Source organism: Mustela lutreola, chromosome 15, assembly GCF_030435805.1.
Source record: "Mustela lutreola isolate mMusLut2 chromosome 15, mMusLut2.pri, whole genome shotgun sequence".
Taxonomy (NCBI): Eukaryota; Metazoa; Chordata; class Mammalia; order Carnivora; family Mustelidae; genus Mustela; species Mustela lutreola.
In genome coordinates this window covers 25,878,319-25,892,326 of record NC_081304.1, presented here as the reverse complement: position 1 = coordinate 25,892,326, position 14,008 = coordinate 25,878,319, and the positions used below count along the sequence as shown (strand labels likewise).

At 39.4% G+C, this 14,008-nt stretch overlaps 1 protein-coding gene across 8 annotated transcripts in view; it reads right to left on the bottom strand.

Moving 5' to 3' along the window:
* Window positions 1-14,008, bottom strand: part of LUC7L3 (LUC7 like 3 pre-mRNA splicing factor) — a 28,629-nt gene that overhangs the window by 4,537 nt on the left and 10,084 nt on the right. For 7 of the 8 annotated variants that reach the window (XR_009348328.1, XM_059150539.1, XM_059150541.1 and 4 more), the window contains exons 2-9: window positions 12,823-12,889; window positions 9,738-9,777; window positions 8,792-8,936; window positions 7,737-7,811; window positions 6,263-6,367; window positions 4,347-4,508; window positions 3,667-3,950; window positions 1,615-1,775 (exon numbers count right to left, since the gene is read on the bottom strand). Coding sequence is in view for 7 of the 8 variants with exons in the window: in XM_059150539.1 (XP_059006522.1) it covers window positions 1,615-1,775; window positions 3,667-3,950; window positions 4,347-4,508; window positions 6,263-6,367; window positions 7,737-7,811; window positions 8,792-8,936; window positions 9,738-9,777; window positions 12,823-12,889 (1,039 nt within the window). In the remaining variant the exon portion in view is untranslated. Of the gene's footprint in view, window positions 1-1,614; window positions 1,776-3,666; window positions 3,951-4,346; window positions 4,509-6,262; window positions 6,368-7,736; window positions 7,812-8,791; window positions 8,937-9,737; window positions 9,778-11,669; window positions 11,755-12,822; window positions 12,890-14,008 lie in introns of those variants that run through there. The other variant, XM_059150542.1, reaches the window with a different exon arrangement.

Here is a 14,008-nt window from a genome sequence, read left to right as displayed (position 1 = left end):
AGCCCCACATCAGGTTGTCTGCTCAGCAGGGAGCCTGCTTCCCCCTCCCTCTCTCTCTACCTGCCTCTCTGCCTACTTGTGATCTCTGTCCAAAAAAAAATCTTAAAAAAAAAAAATCTTAAAAAAAAAAAAAAAAAAAAAAAAAAAAAATCCAACTATTTTAGGTGATGTGAAGTATGATATAGCAAAGAGCTATATCATACTTCATATAATCACTACTAATAGCTTAAAATAGAACTTAAAGAGAAGTGATTAATCTGATCTCTGACATCCATTATCTATCTGGCTCTTGAGATTGGACCCATCACCAAAAAGATACATTCCAGAAAAAGCCTTACAAAAAAGGTTGGGTGAAACTTTAAAACTAATTAAAATCAGGTTACAATACTTTGTAGCAACTGCCTGTTAAATCACAAAAGTAATTTCTGAACTTAAAGCTTGTGACACTAAATTTAAAAAACGGCCCTTGTTTCCTACTTTTTAACATTTGCTCCATGTTATAGGAAAAAGACCAATGTATGTAAATGTTTTTTTTTTTTTTTTTAAAGAAGAAAAGGTACACCTATTTGAGGAAAAATGAAAGCCTAAGACTAAAAAAAAATGTCCACTGTTTGCACTGCTAGTTCTCTAACTCAGTCTAACAAAAACCCATGTCTGGCCCCCAGAAAACCCACAAAAAACAAATACCACAGAATAGTTCCAAAAAGGAAATGAAGAAATGAATGTCACACAGAAGTCCAGTTTAATAAACTCAAACACAGCAGCACACATGTCGGGTGACCAAACATGGACACAGATAGGCAGAACAGGATGGAACAAGCAGAGCCAAGAAAATGAGAAATAGGCCCTTGCTCTCATTCCCAATACCCATGCAAAGCACAATGGCCCAGTCAATACAAAATGAAAGATGCTCAAAGAATCTAAAGAAAATACAGAAAGGAGATCCTGATGATTTAAAAGAATTATCTTCCAATGAAGACTAAGCTAAAAGATGAGAACAGCCATGTGAAAACATGCCCAAGACAAAATGAAAAAGTCCATTAATAGTGCTGTGAATAGTGCATTCCAGCCACTGGAATGCCACCAAAAACCAAAGGGAAAAGTTCAAAGGAAAATGCATGTTGTTTCAATAGAAAACATGGTTAAGACAAGGTAAGGTATTCAACTTCCACAAACTCAGAACTTCATTACACAGGTAAATGAAGGCTGCACACGAGAATCAATGCAACACAACACACTGACTCTGCAAGACATACTATTGAACACGCAGCAGATAAAAAAAACTGTTGCCAATAAATAAGCTAATAAATTCTACAGCCTAATAACCCTGAAAAGTAATGCAATACTTGGAAGAATAGAGATGACAAACCGTTAGATGAACAACTGAAGGATGTGATTTTAACATGTTCTAAGAAAATACCACGTCAATTGCCTTTCTCACAGACCAGACAAGGGGAAAATACTGCCCCCATCTCCTACTGAATGCTGCTGGAGTTAAGTAAAAAAAGAACAGAGCTTAAAATGGAACTCTGCCTATGTCCAAAGAAATGTGAGTGGGGAGAAGAGACTGAAAATAGTCTCCTATTAATGAATCAAATTCTCACATAAACTAACCTTTCTCCTTGGATTTTCTATCTTGTTCTCTGTCCCGACTTTTGCTCCTGTGCTTATAGGACTTTCGATCCCGGCTTTTTGATCTTCTTCGATCCCGGCTACGAGATCTATGCTTTCTTTCAGATCTATCATGGCTTCTGCTTCTTCGTCGATCTCTACTTCTTCACAGTGGAAAATAAAAGGAAAGCAAAGAGAAAAAAATGAGAAAAACCTTGCAAAGATTATACACTGTTCAATAATTAACAAGTAAAACTTACCCTTAAAAGGCAAATGAGTAGAATCCTAATACATATTAGTAGTAGAATCCTAATACATATCTACAGTAGAAAACTTAAGAATTGGAAACTATTGGGACGCCTGGGTGGCTCAGTTGGTTGAGCGGCTGCCTTCGGCTCAGGTCATGATCCCAGCGTCCTGGGATCGAGTCCCACATCGGGCTCCTTGCTCGGCGGGGAGCCTGCTTCTCCCTCTGCCTCTGCCTGCCATTCTGTCTGCCTGTGCTTGCTCTCTCCCCTCTCTCTCTGATAAATAAATAAAATCTTAAAAAAAAAAAAAAAAAGAATTGGAAACTATTGAAAATCTAACTTCGGGATGCCTGGATGGCTCAGTCATCAAGCGTCTGCTTTCAGCTCAGATCATGATCCCAGAGTCCTGGGATAAAGCCTCCCATAATGCTCCCTGCTCGGTGGGGAGCCTGCTTCTCCCTCTCCCAGTCCCCCTGCTTGTGTTCCCTCTCTCACTCTGTCAAATAAATAAAAATATTAGGGGCGCCTGGGTGGCTCAGTGGGTTAAGCCGCTGCCTTCGGCTCAGGTCATGATCTCAGGGTCCTGGGATCGAGTCCCGCATCGGGCTCTCTGCTCAGCAGGGAGCCTGCTTCCCTCTCTGCCTGCATCTCCGACTACTTGTGATTTCTCTCTGTCAAATAAATAAATAAAATCTTAAAAAAATATATATATATTAAAAAAAGAAGAAAATCTAACTTCAATTTTTTGAATAGTGCTAAGATAATCACCATCATGCCTTTTCTTTGAGAGGATGGGTGAGCAAAAACAGGGTTGGGGGGTGGTGGGTATTATGCAGGCTCCACACCCAGCATAGAACCCACTGCAGGGCTCAATCTCATGACCCTGAGCTCATGACCTGAGCTGAAATCAAGATTCGGATGCTTAACCGACTGAGCCATTCACATGCCCCATCACCACATTCTTTAAGACTCTTCAATCCCAACTCTGAAACAGTAAAAGGTGGGGGGGGGAGAAGATGCGGCGCCTGGGTGGCTTAGTGGGTTAAGGCTCTGTCTTTGGCTCAGGTCATGATCTCAGGGTCCTGGATCAAGCCCCACATCGGGCTCTCTGTTCGGCAGGAGCCTGCTTCCCCCCTCCCTCTGCCTGCTGCTCTGCCTACTTATGATCGCTGTTAAATAAATAAACAAACAAACAAACCGTAAAGTAGGATTTCATTTTTCTCATTTTTAAAGAATTGGTTATAGAGGTGCCTGGGTGGCTCAGTGGGTTAAAAGCCTCTGCCTTCGGCTCAGTTCATGATCTCAGGGTCCTGGGATAGAGCCCTGCATCAGGCTCTCTGCTCAGCAGGGAGCCTGCTTTCCCCCTCACCCCACTCTGCCTGCCTCTCTGCCTACTTGTGATCTCTGTCAAATAAATAAAATCTTAAAAAAAAAAAAAAAAAAAAAAGAATTGGTTATAAAGCACTTTAGTTCTTACGTTCTGTGTGATGTCATCCAAAGCAAAAGTAGGTAATTTTACCAAAATAACTTATAATTTAAATATCTTTTTAGATCAGTGAGAATAGATGTGCTTAACGAGACCATATGGTAACATGGACTTCCTAGAAGAGTACATCAAACCTCCTTAGACTAGTGGGAAATAGCAAAAAGGTTGCCTTGAAGGTGGCCTGGCTCACTGATTCCTCTCTCATAATCCATCCTAGTGCCTGACAATACTTAAGGGCTTCCCCAGGAGCAAGGAAAGAACACTAGCAACTGCTACTGCATACTCGCTACAAGAAGGCACCGTCTCATGTGTTCCACGTACCTGCTTCGCCTTCTTTCTCTACTTCGTGATCTTTTGTGGTCCCGAGACCTGCTGCATCTTCGGTCTGAGGTTCGGCTTGAATGCCGACTTCGTGAACGACTTCTCTTTCTTCTTTCTCTGTCTCTAGCCCTTTCTTTCTCTCTTTCTTCCTCTTCTCTCCGTCTTTTCCTTTCTCTTTCTTCTCTTTCTCTCTCCCGTTCTTTTTCTCTTTCTTCCCGTTCTTGCTTCTCCTTTTTTAAACGCTCATCACGATCAGGTTCTTCAGTTCTTTTTCTTAACTTTTCCTAAAACAAATCAAGTTTGATTTTTATAGAACTATTCTCTTAAAGACACGATCAAACAATGGTTACTGAATGCAAAGCATGTGTAGATCAATGTATGGAACTTGATAACCTGAAAGAAAAATGCAGAAATTCCAAAACCATGTCTGTATATAAGATACTGTTACTTGGGTAAGCCCTCATGGATAGTCTTTCTCCCAAATTCCTGGCACAAAAAAAGTGAAGAAAATAAAGCCCTATCTGATGAATAGCAAAAATTTATAGGGATTATCATACTTTCAAATAACACAAATAACCAAAGTATCAACAAGAGGCTTATGTGTCTATGTGATCAATTTTTGGACATACTAAAATGAGAGTATTAGCTGTGGCTAAAATGCATACTTGCAAGAAGCTTACTTTTAATTCTTCTACAGTAGCTTTAATTTTGGCATAGCCCATGTGCTGCTTTCCCATCAAATGGTCATCTACTCGGGACTGGGCATCTCCTACTATCAAAAAGGCTCCACACACTTCACAAACTTCCATTTGTTTTTCTTGGGCAGCAAAACTTTCAATTGTCTGAAATGATAGATCAGTTATTTTAAGAGTATTTGAAAAAAAGAGAAGAAACAAAATCCAACAAAGTACTTACAATCTAAAATAGTTTTCAAATTTTGTGACTTTCCCCAAAGCCTAAGAAGCAACTGGTAAACTTTTAGAGCAGGGAAACAAAGGCAACAGCAAGAAACTTTCTGTATCCCAAGGAAGGACTGAGATCCCATCACTCAACTATAACCAATGAAATGCGCGCAAAACCTTGAAAAATGTTAACTACCTTTCAGAAAGCTATCTATTCTAGTCCCAATTCATTCCTTAGTTTCAATAGGTTAAAGGTGTGGCCTCCACATTAAAAATATTTTTCAAGGCGTGCCTAGCTAGCGAGTCAGTAGAGTATGTACTCTTGATCTCAGTTGTGAGTTCAAGCCTAAAATGGGAACAGAACTTACTTTTAAAAAATTCTGTCTGGGGAACCTGGGTGGCTCAGTCAGTTAAGCATCTGCCTTTGGCTCAGGCCATGATCCCAGAGTCCTGGAACTGAACCCCACATCAGGCTCCCTGCTCAGCGGGAAGCCTGCTTCTCCCTCTCCCACCCCCCAACCCCCGCTGGTGCTCCCTCTCTGTGTCTCTGTCAAATAAATGAATAAAATCTATTAAAAATTTTTTTTTGGTTTAACCCTAAAATGCTTAGGGAACAGAACTTACTGAGCATCATCTGTACATATCCTATTCAGTATCTGGGAACCAATGGCCAATTACATTCTACCATCAATATCCAAAAGGTGAGGGGATGCCTGGGTGGCTCAGTGGGTTAAAGCCTCTACCTTCGGCTCAGGTCACAATCCCAGAGTCCTGGGATAGAGCCCCACATCGGGCTCTCTGCTCACCAGGGAGCCTGCTTCTCCCCCTCCCCTCTCTCTGCCTGCCTGTCTGCCTACTTGTGATCTCTGTCAAATAAATAAAAATAAAAATATTTTTTAAAAAAATCCAAAACCGGAGTATCACATTCTCTAATTAATAGTATGGGCTAATATATCATAATAAGAAAGTTAAGGGGCACATGGGTGGCTCAGTCGCTCATGCCTAACTTTTGATTTCCATGATTCTCAGGGTCATAGGATTGAGCCACAAGCTGGGCTCCCCACTGGCAGGGCATCTGCTTTTCTCCCTCTTTCCCCACTTATACCCATGTTCTCTCTCTAAAAATAAATAAATCTATGGGCACTGGGAGGCTCAGTCAGTTAAGTGTCTACCTTCGGCTCAGGTCATGATCCCAGAGTCCTAGGACAGCCCCATGTTGAGCTCCCTGCTCAGCAGGGAGTCTGCTTCTCCCTCTCTCCACTCGTGTTCCCTCTCCCTCTCAAATAATAAAACTTTTAAAAAATAAGGAAGGAAGAGAGAAAGGAGAAAGAGAGAGAAAGAAAGACGAACTGACCGACCCAGGCCCCAGTGAATACTCATGATCTAAGGCATGGGTTGGCATGCAGCAGCTAGAAGCTTGTTTTTGTAAATCAAGTTTTATTGGAACACAGCCACATCCTTTTGTTTATGCATTATCCAAAGCTGCTTTTGTAATATAAAGGCAGAGCTTGATATCAGCCAGGGGACCTTGTGGCCTACAAACCTTAAGTATTTGCTGTGTATCCTTTAAGATACAGTTTACAGACTCTTGATTTAGGACATTAGAAAACTGTTCACTGCAATTCTCAACTAGGAATAGGCCCTAGTATTCACAGTGAACAGCCTGGATAAATCAAAATGAGGTTGCTACTCACCGAGGTTGTGGACCTAAGCAATTCCCTCTCTTCTTTTAGCTGTTCAACTAATTTCATCATCCCCTGGGCTTCTTCTACTTTTCCTTCAGATCCTAATTCTTCAATCTAAGGCGGATTAAAAAAAAAAAAAGAAGGCAAAGCAGTCAAGACTCCGTTTTAACCAAACCATTCTTCTGTTCTTCCCCAAGCTTCATTACCATTTCATGGTTGTTTTGGGTCTTTTGGTTTTGTTTATTGAAGACTCTTTGGGTTAAATTTACCCTTCTGATTTTTTTACAACATTAATAAAGTAGATCTGACATGCAATGAACTGCGTATTTTTAAGGTTTAAAATCTGAGGAAGTTTTGACAACCACGAAACTAACACCCTCGTCTAGATAACACATCCATTACCCCAAATTTCCTTCGTAGTACCTCTGCCCAGATCATGGATCTGCTGTCCCTACAGATCAGCTTACATTTTCTAGAATAGTACAGAGATCAGTTTACATTTTCTAGAACTCTATATAAATGGAATTATGTACTTATTTTAGTCTGGCTTCTTTCATTCAGCCTAATTATCTTAAGATTCACCCACAGTGTTCCATGTTGTTGATTCATTTTATTACTGAGCAGTACTCTACTGCACGGATACATCACAGCACTTAACTGACAGATGTTTGAGCTGGTTCATTTAGGAATTTTGCCAATTACAAACAAAGCCGTTACGAACACTGGTAATACAACTCTGTAAACATATGCTTTTGTTTCTCTTGGGTCACTAGGACTGGAGTGACTCATGGTGGATTTTTTAACTTTTTAAGAAACCTACGGTGTGCCTGGGTGGCTCAGTGTGTTAAGCCTCTGCCTTCAGCTCAGGTCACAATCTCAGGGTCCTGGGATGGAGCCCCATGCCCTTCATCGGGCTCTCTGCTCAGCAGGGAGCCTGCCTCCCCACTCCCCCTCTGCCTGCCTCTCTACCTACTTGTGATCTGTTAAATAAATAAAATCTTAAAAAAAAAAAAAAAAAAAGACACCTTTGTATTGGGGCACCTAGGTGGCTCAGTGGGTTAAGCCTCTGCCTTCAGCTTGGGTCATGATTTCAGGGGCTTGGGATCAAGCCCTGCATTAGGCTCCCTGCAGGGAGTCTGCTTCCCCCACCCCTCTGTCTACTTGTGATTTCTGTCAAATAAATAAAATCTTAATTAAAAAAAAAAAAAAAAAAACCTACAATTTTACAAAGTGGTTATACCATTTTACATTCCACCAGCAGTGTGGGTTAGTTCCAGTTTGCCCAAATCTTCATTAACACTTGGTAGATGGTCTGTTTAATTGTAGCCATTCTGACAGACACATAGTAAGTATCTCATTGTGGTTTTGTGTTTCCCTAATGACTAATGACTTTGAGCACCTTTACATATACATATTTGCCACCTTTTATCTTTGGTTAAGTATCTATGCCAAATGTTTTGTTATTAATGTACACAACTCTTACCTGCTGTAGGAGTACATCAATTTTATCTGTCAGAACCTGAATTTTTTCTTCATTTTTGCCTGTTGGGCCAGCCGCCTATTAAGAGATAATAAAATGTATTATCAGTGGGGCACCGGGGAGGCTCAGTGGGTGGGGCCTCTGCTTTCGGCTCAGGTCATGACCCTGGGGTCCTGTCGTGCCCCCACTGTGCTCTCTGCTCAGTGGGGGGCCTGCTTCCCCCACCCCCCTGCCTATCTCTCTGCCTACTTGTGATCTGTCAAATAAATTAAATAAATAAAATAAAATGCATTATCAGTAAGTAAAAAACAAATATTCAAGCTTTCACATACCATACATAGTATCTGTATTTAACAGTTAAAATATTGAGTCACAAGAATAATTATCTTCAATTTCTGGTACTCAATTACATATTTTGTCAGTTATGGATAATGAGAAAAATCTTAACGAGTAGCAAAATGAATATTATTAATAAAGACTGAAAAAGGGGTGCCTGGGTAGTTCAGTGGGTTAAAGCCTCTGCCTTTGGCTCAGGTCATGATCCCAGGGTCCTGGGATGGAGCCCTGCATTGGGCTCTCTGCTCGGCAGGGAGCCTGCTTCCTCTTCTCTCTCTGCCTGCCTGTCTGCCTACTTGTGATCTCTGTATGTCAAATAAATAAATAAGATCTTTAAAAAAAAAAAAAAAACCTTAATAAAAATAAATAAAGACTGAAAAAAATGAATGCCCTTTAAGTTTATATCATTCTAAAAGAATACAAATTAGAGGCGCCTGGGTGACTCTGCGTTGAGCCTCTGCCTTCAGCTCAGGTGATGATCTTGGGGTCCTGGGATGGAGCCCCCCATCGGGCTCTCTGCTCGGCGGGGAGCCTGCATATCCCTCTCTCTCTCTGTTTGCCTCTCTGCCTATTTGTGATCTCTGTCTGTCAAATAAATAAAATCTTAATTAAAAAAAAAATACAAATTAATGAACTTAACCACAAGTTTCAATACTAGGGAGGTCTGTGGGTGTCAAGAGTAAGGACACTTTACAAAGACTACAAACTAATTTCATACGCACCCCAGAGGACTGCTGGTTTTGAGATAATGCCAAACGAGCATGGCCTCGTCTAATTCTACGTTCTACTTCCGCAAGTAAGCTCTGTAAATATCGCAGAAAATCTCTCTCATAGCCAACCTTCATAAAACGAGAACTCTTCTCATACCTGGTTAAGGATAAAAATTAATAAGCATTACTTTCTTTCCAAATCTTTATCCGTTACAACTCACATATTCTATCTTAACTAATCTTATGAACTGTTGCATTTACTCTGAAGAGTAAACCCATATGTAAGAAGTCAATTTCTAGGGGCACCTGGATGGCTCAGTGGTTAAGCATCTGTCTTCAGCTCAGGTCATGATCCCAGGGTCCAGGGATCAAGCCCCACCCACATCAGGCTCCCTGCTCTGTGGAAAGCCTGCTTTTCCCCTTCCCACTTCCCAATTGTGCTCCCTCTCCTGCTGTGTTTCTATCAAATAAATAAATAAAATCTTAAAAAAAGAAAGAAAGAAAGTCAGTCAGTCAATTTCTAGTCTCTCATCCTGGTGAGAAGAAGACAAGTACTTAGCATCATGTCTGGTTAAGAGCATGGACTTTACAATAAGGCAAAGCTAGGTGCTTTAACACCAGTTCTATCACAATACTGGATCTATGACCCTGGCCCCAGGACAAGTCTCATTTATAAAATCAGGATTATGAGAAAAAAGAAGGAAAAAAAAAAAGAAAAAAAAACAAAACCTAACATGATAGAGAAAAAAGCTTAGGATACAGTAGTGCTTAAGCATAAAATATGCACTCATAAGGTAGCTAATCATATCATTTTTGAAGCTATGATTTTCTACCATCCCAACTAATGAACAGAACCTCGGCAAGACATTCATTTTATACTAATTTCAATACGTCTTCAATCCTTGTCCCCTAAACCAAAGAATGATGAAGGGGGAAATGACCAAAAAAGATAGCTTACTGTTTTCGAAGGTTTTCATCATGAATTTTTTCACAAGGACCTGAAAAAAAAGATGAGAAATATGAATGTATAAATTATTGGTGATGTTAACCATCTTTTCTCTTGCCAAAACTAAAGGAAGTTCTTAAAAAAAAGGAAAACAAGACCCATTTCATCACAAAATAGTCTGTACACACCTATACTGAGCCTAATGTATCACAAAGTAATGTGCCCAAGTAAACACATGAAAATTGTTCTCCTTAATCTTCAAGATCAGTATAATAGAGAGAGACTATATGATAAGGAAAGAGAAGAAAAAAGAAGAGGAAGTTGAAGAAAAGAGAAATTGTATCCTCTGCCATCCAGTGAAACTGTGAGGAGGGTGAACCACTCATTTTTTACTAATCTGGGGTGTCTGCAAATGAAGCCAAATAATACAAGAATGCTCAAGGACCTACTCCTTCCTAACTCCAGAAGGCAACCAATTTCAACCATGTCACCTTTGCCTTCTGGAATTTATTTCCATATTTCTAAACTATTTTGCTTTTTCTTAATTTATATTAGACATCAAAATTTCAGGTAAAAAAAAATTTAGTTAGTTAAATAAACACTTTACATTTTGACTATGCAAGTACTGTTACCCACTGAGCCAAACAAATGCTGAGGCATTATGATGACTTAAGATATGCTTCACATTTCTGTTGGAATTCTTTTCATTTGTTTAGATTTCTGTATTTCTGAACTCTTCTCAAACACTTTAAGTCAGCTACAGAAATTCTCTCAAGATTCCGAATCTATCAGATAATCAGCTTCAGTTTTGCCCCTGAGGTTTCGTTGTGCTTCAGTCTAGGCTAAGCTCACTAATAACGGCTGTCATCCTGAGAGGTTCTTTTTCTGTCTGTATTAAATGCAGTTTACTGGATCTCTTGTTTTTCTCCTTGGTTTTATACCCATGTATTGGTAGCATCTCCAGAGAAAAGAATCATGGGAGGTAAATTTTGTGAGATCTTATATGTCTGAAAATGTCTTTTTTCTCTCTCATACTTTGGAGTTTGGTTATTAAGCTAACCTAGGAAAATTATTTTTTCACGCAGAATCCTGAAGGTTTATCTCCCAAAGTCTTCAAACTTCTGGTGGTGTTACTGACAAATCTGAGGCCATTCTGATTCATAATCCTGTGTGTCCCTGCTCAACTCCCACCATTCTGAAACTTCAGTGGTTTTTGAATGGTGCCTTTGAATGGATTTTTTTTCATCCAGTGTGCTCTGAGCATTTGAAGGACCCACTCAATCTATAGACTACTGCCCTTCAGTACTGCAAAATCTTTAATTTCCTCCCTTCTGCTTTCTCTAGAACTCCTAACTAGTGTTGTACTGATGTTATTTTTTCAAATTTTAATCTTTTCTGTTTGATCACCCATCATTCCAGCGAATTTCCTTGATTTTATTCTCAAACCTTTACACTGATTTTTATTTCACATTTCTTCAGTCCTAATTTCCAAGAGCTCTTTTTGGTTTTTCGAAAGTTCCCTTTTTATACAACATCCTATTCCTTATATACACCCTTATTTCTCTGAGGATACTAAATTTATTTAAGACATTTGGTATTTTAGGGCACCGGCCTGGCTCACTCCATAGAACATGCAACTCCTGATCTCAGGGTTGTGAGTTCCCCTATTGGGTATAAAGCTTACTTAAAACAACAACAAAGTATCTTTTCTTCTGCTTTCCCCATTATCTCTAATTCCACTAAACTTCCCCAGCCCCAGTTGGTTTCATTCATCTGTTGTGTTGAAGGTTTTCTTTGCATCTAACTGGTATTCCTTGGCCGGCAACCACTTCCAAAATCTAACTGGAAGTTGGTATGCATAGGCAGGGTTTGCCAACTAATGGGCTTCACCACAGGAAAATCAGGCAGCAAAATTCTTTTAGGAGATTCCCCAAGGGTCAGTACCTTAGATCATTTCTCTGGAACTGTTCACTTTCTCTAAAGAATCCTCTTCTCTTCTGCCTGGGGAAAAACATCTGGCTGTATCCTTCTAGGAACAGGGCAGAGGAAGGGAATGGGAAAACCCCACTATTAAGAATATAGACTTAACTCTCTTAATAAGTCTCATTTTTAATCATTACTGCCCTGTGCTGTGTCTGGAATCCCAACAGCAAGATTTGTCCAGCCCTAATGTGTTTACAAGACTCTAGGGCAAGCACTGTGCTTAAAATAATTAACTTCTCTTTTATGTTTCTAGAATGATACTAATTATGTATCATCCTTGGGAGAAGAACATCACCGGTTTTTGTTTCGTTTTGCATTCTGTGGTTCAAATCGAACTACAGTCTTACAGGTCCAGTATCTCCAGAAAAGACCCCCTAGTGTCTCCTGGGGTGCAGGGGTGGGAGACAGAACATCACCAGATGCACAGGTTTTAAGAGTCCCTCCAGGGACATGTGGCAATGTCTTTTTAGTTGAAGACGTTTTAGCTGTCACAGTTGAGGGGTGCCACCGGCATCTAGTGGGCAGAAGCCAGGAATACTACTAAACATTCTACAATGCACAGGACAGCCCCCTAAAACAAAAATATCCAGCTCAAAATATCAAATGTCACAGGTGAGAGACCCTAACTGGACTTATCTTTCATTTTTAGCCCATGACTCAACTCTGCTATGATACCTGGTGCCTCCAAATGCTGAACCTATTCAGGGTTCTGCTGATCAAACACTTCCTTTTAATATCCCACTCTGCAGGCTTTTAGGGTAGAGGTTGTTCTGCTCTGTTGAGTTTGCTGCTACTCTTCCATCCACTTGTCATCTTCCAAAAATTCGTTGATATCGCTAATTGTTACCTCTTCTTCTGTTTATACCTTTTTTGTTTTTAAATTTTCATTTTAGTGGAGGGTTTGGGGAGGAAGTAGAAATAGACATGTATGTTCACTTAAGCCACCATATTTAACTACACTGGCATTTATTAAAATACGTTCAAAAATCTAAGCCAAGAAAGAAATTATTTTATCAACAAACCTTATTTAAGAGAAAACTTTTTGGAATTTATAAAGTACCAGTTTTTATTTTAAATCATAATTTGATAAAAGCTACAAAGAAAATTCACTTACCTAGATCAGAACGAGTGTTTGTGAACAATTCCGCAGGACAAAAACCACAGAGATAATATTTACAAACCTAGTGAAGAAAAATAAAAGGTACTTAACTTTTAAAAATTGTTCAGCTTTAAAACTGTATTGGAAAAGGGTACCAAACTACTATTTTCTCATTTCTTAACCTTCATCTTTCAACCAAATAAGAACAATTTTTTTTTTTTTGTTAAACCACGTTAGTTAAATTAATGACTTTCCAACTCCCAGAGTTCAGTAAAAAATGCAGGACAGAGGCACCAGTATTTCCTACTATCTACTTTTAATCACCACTCTCCCCACATAGCAACAATATGGAAGAGAACCAGAAGAACAAATTTTACTATTGTGCATCCTTTTTGTTTTTAATAGAATTTCTATTTATCATCATAACTAATAAAACATAAGACTACTGTTCTTTGTTTAAACCGAGTCAATCTCTATAATCCTCAAAAAAGGCTCATCATTAAAAAAAAAATAGGGGCGCCTGGCTGGCTCCGTCTGTAGAACATGCAACTCTTGATCTCAGGGTTGTGAGTTCCAATCCCACATTGCTGCAGACGTTACTTAAAGAAAAATAAAATAAAATCTTTAAAAAAAACCAAGAGGGACAACTGAGTGCCAGGCTCAGTTGTTAGGCGTCTGCCTTTGGCTTAGGTCATGAGTCCAGGGTCCTAGGATCAAGCCCTACATCAGGCTCTTGCTCAGCAGGAGGCCTGTTTCTCCCCCCACACACTCTTCCTGCTTATGGATAAAATCTTAAAAAGATGAAATATAAAAAAATTAAAAATAAAAAATAAATAACAAATAGAGTGAACACCTCCATGGTCCCTCTCCTGACTCTAAAATATAAGCCAATACAAACTTTTTCTAGGAAGGAAATCATATAATTCTTTTGGAATTCATGTAATTCTTAAAATTATCAGTATAATATTTACTGAAGCTTAGTTTTAATAATATTTTTTACTGAAATCAAACTGACCAGATCTGAGTTTGCACTTTATCATATAATGTGTGGTTTTTCTGTAACACTTATGATTACTACTAACTACAAGATTTGTCATAAACTGATACTTGTTTTTAAAAATTAAAATACTTGTGGGGCGCCTGGGTGGCTCAGTGGGTTAAAGCCTCTGCCTTTGGCTCAGGTCCTGGGATGGAGCCCCGC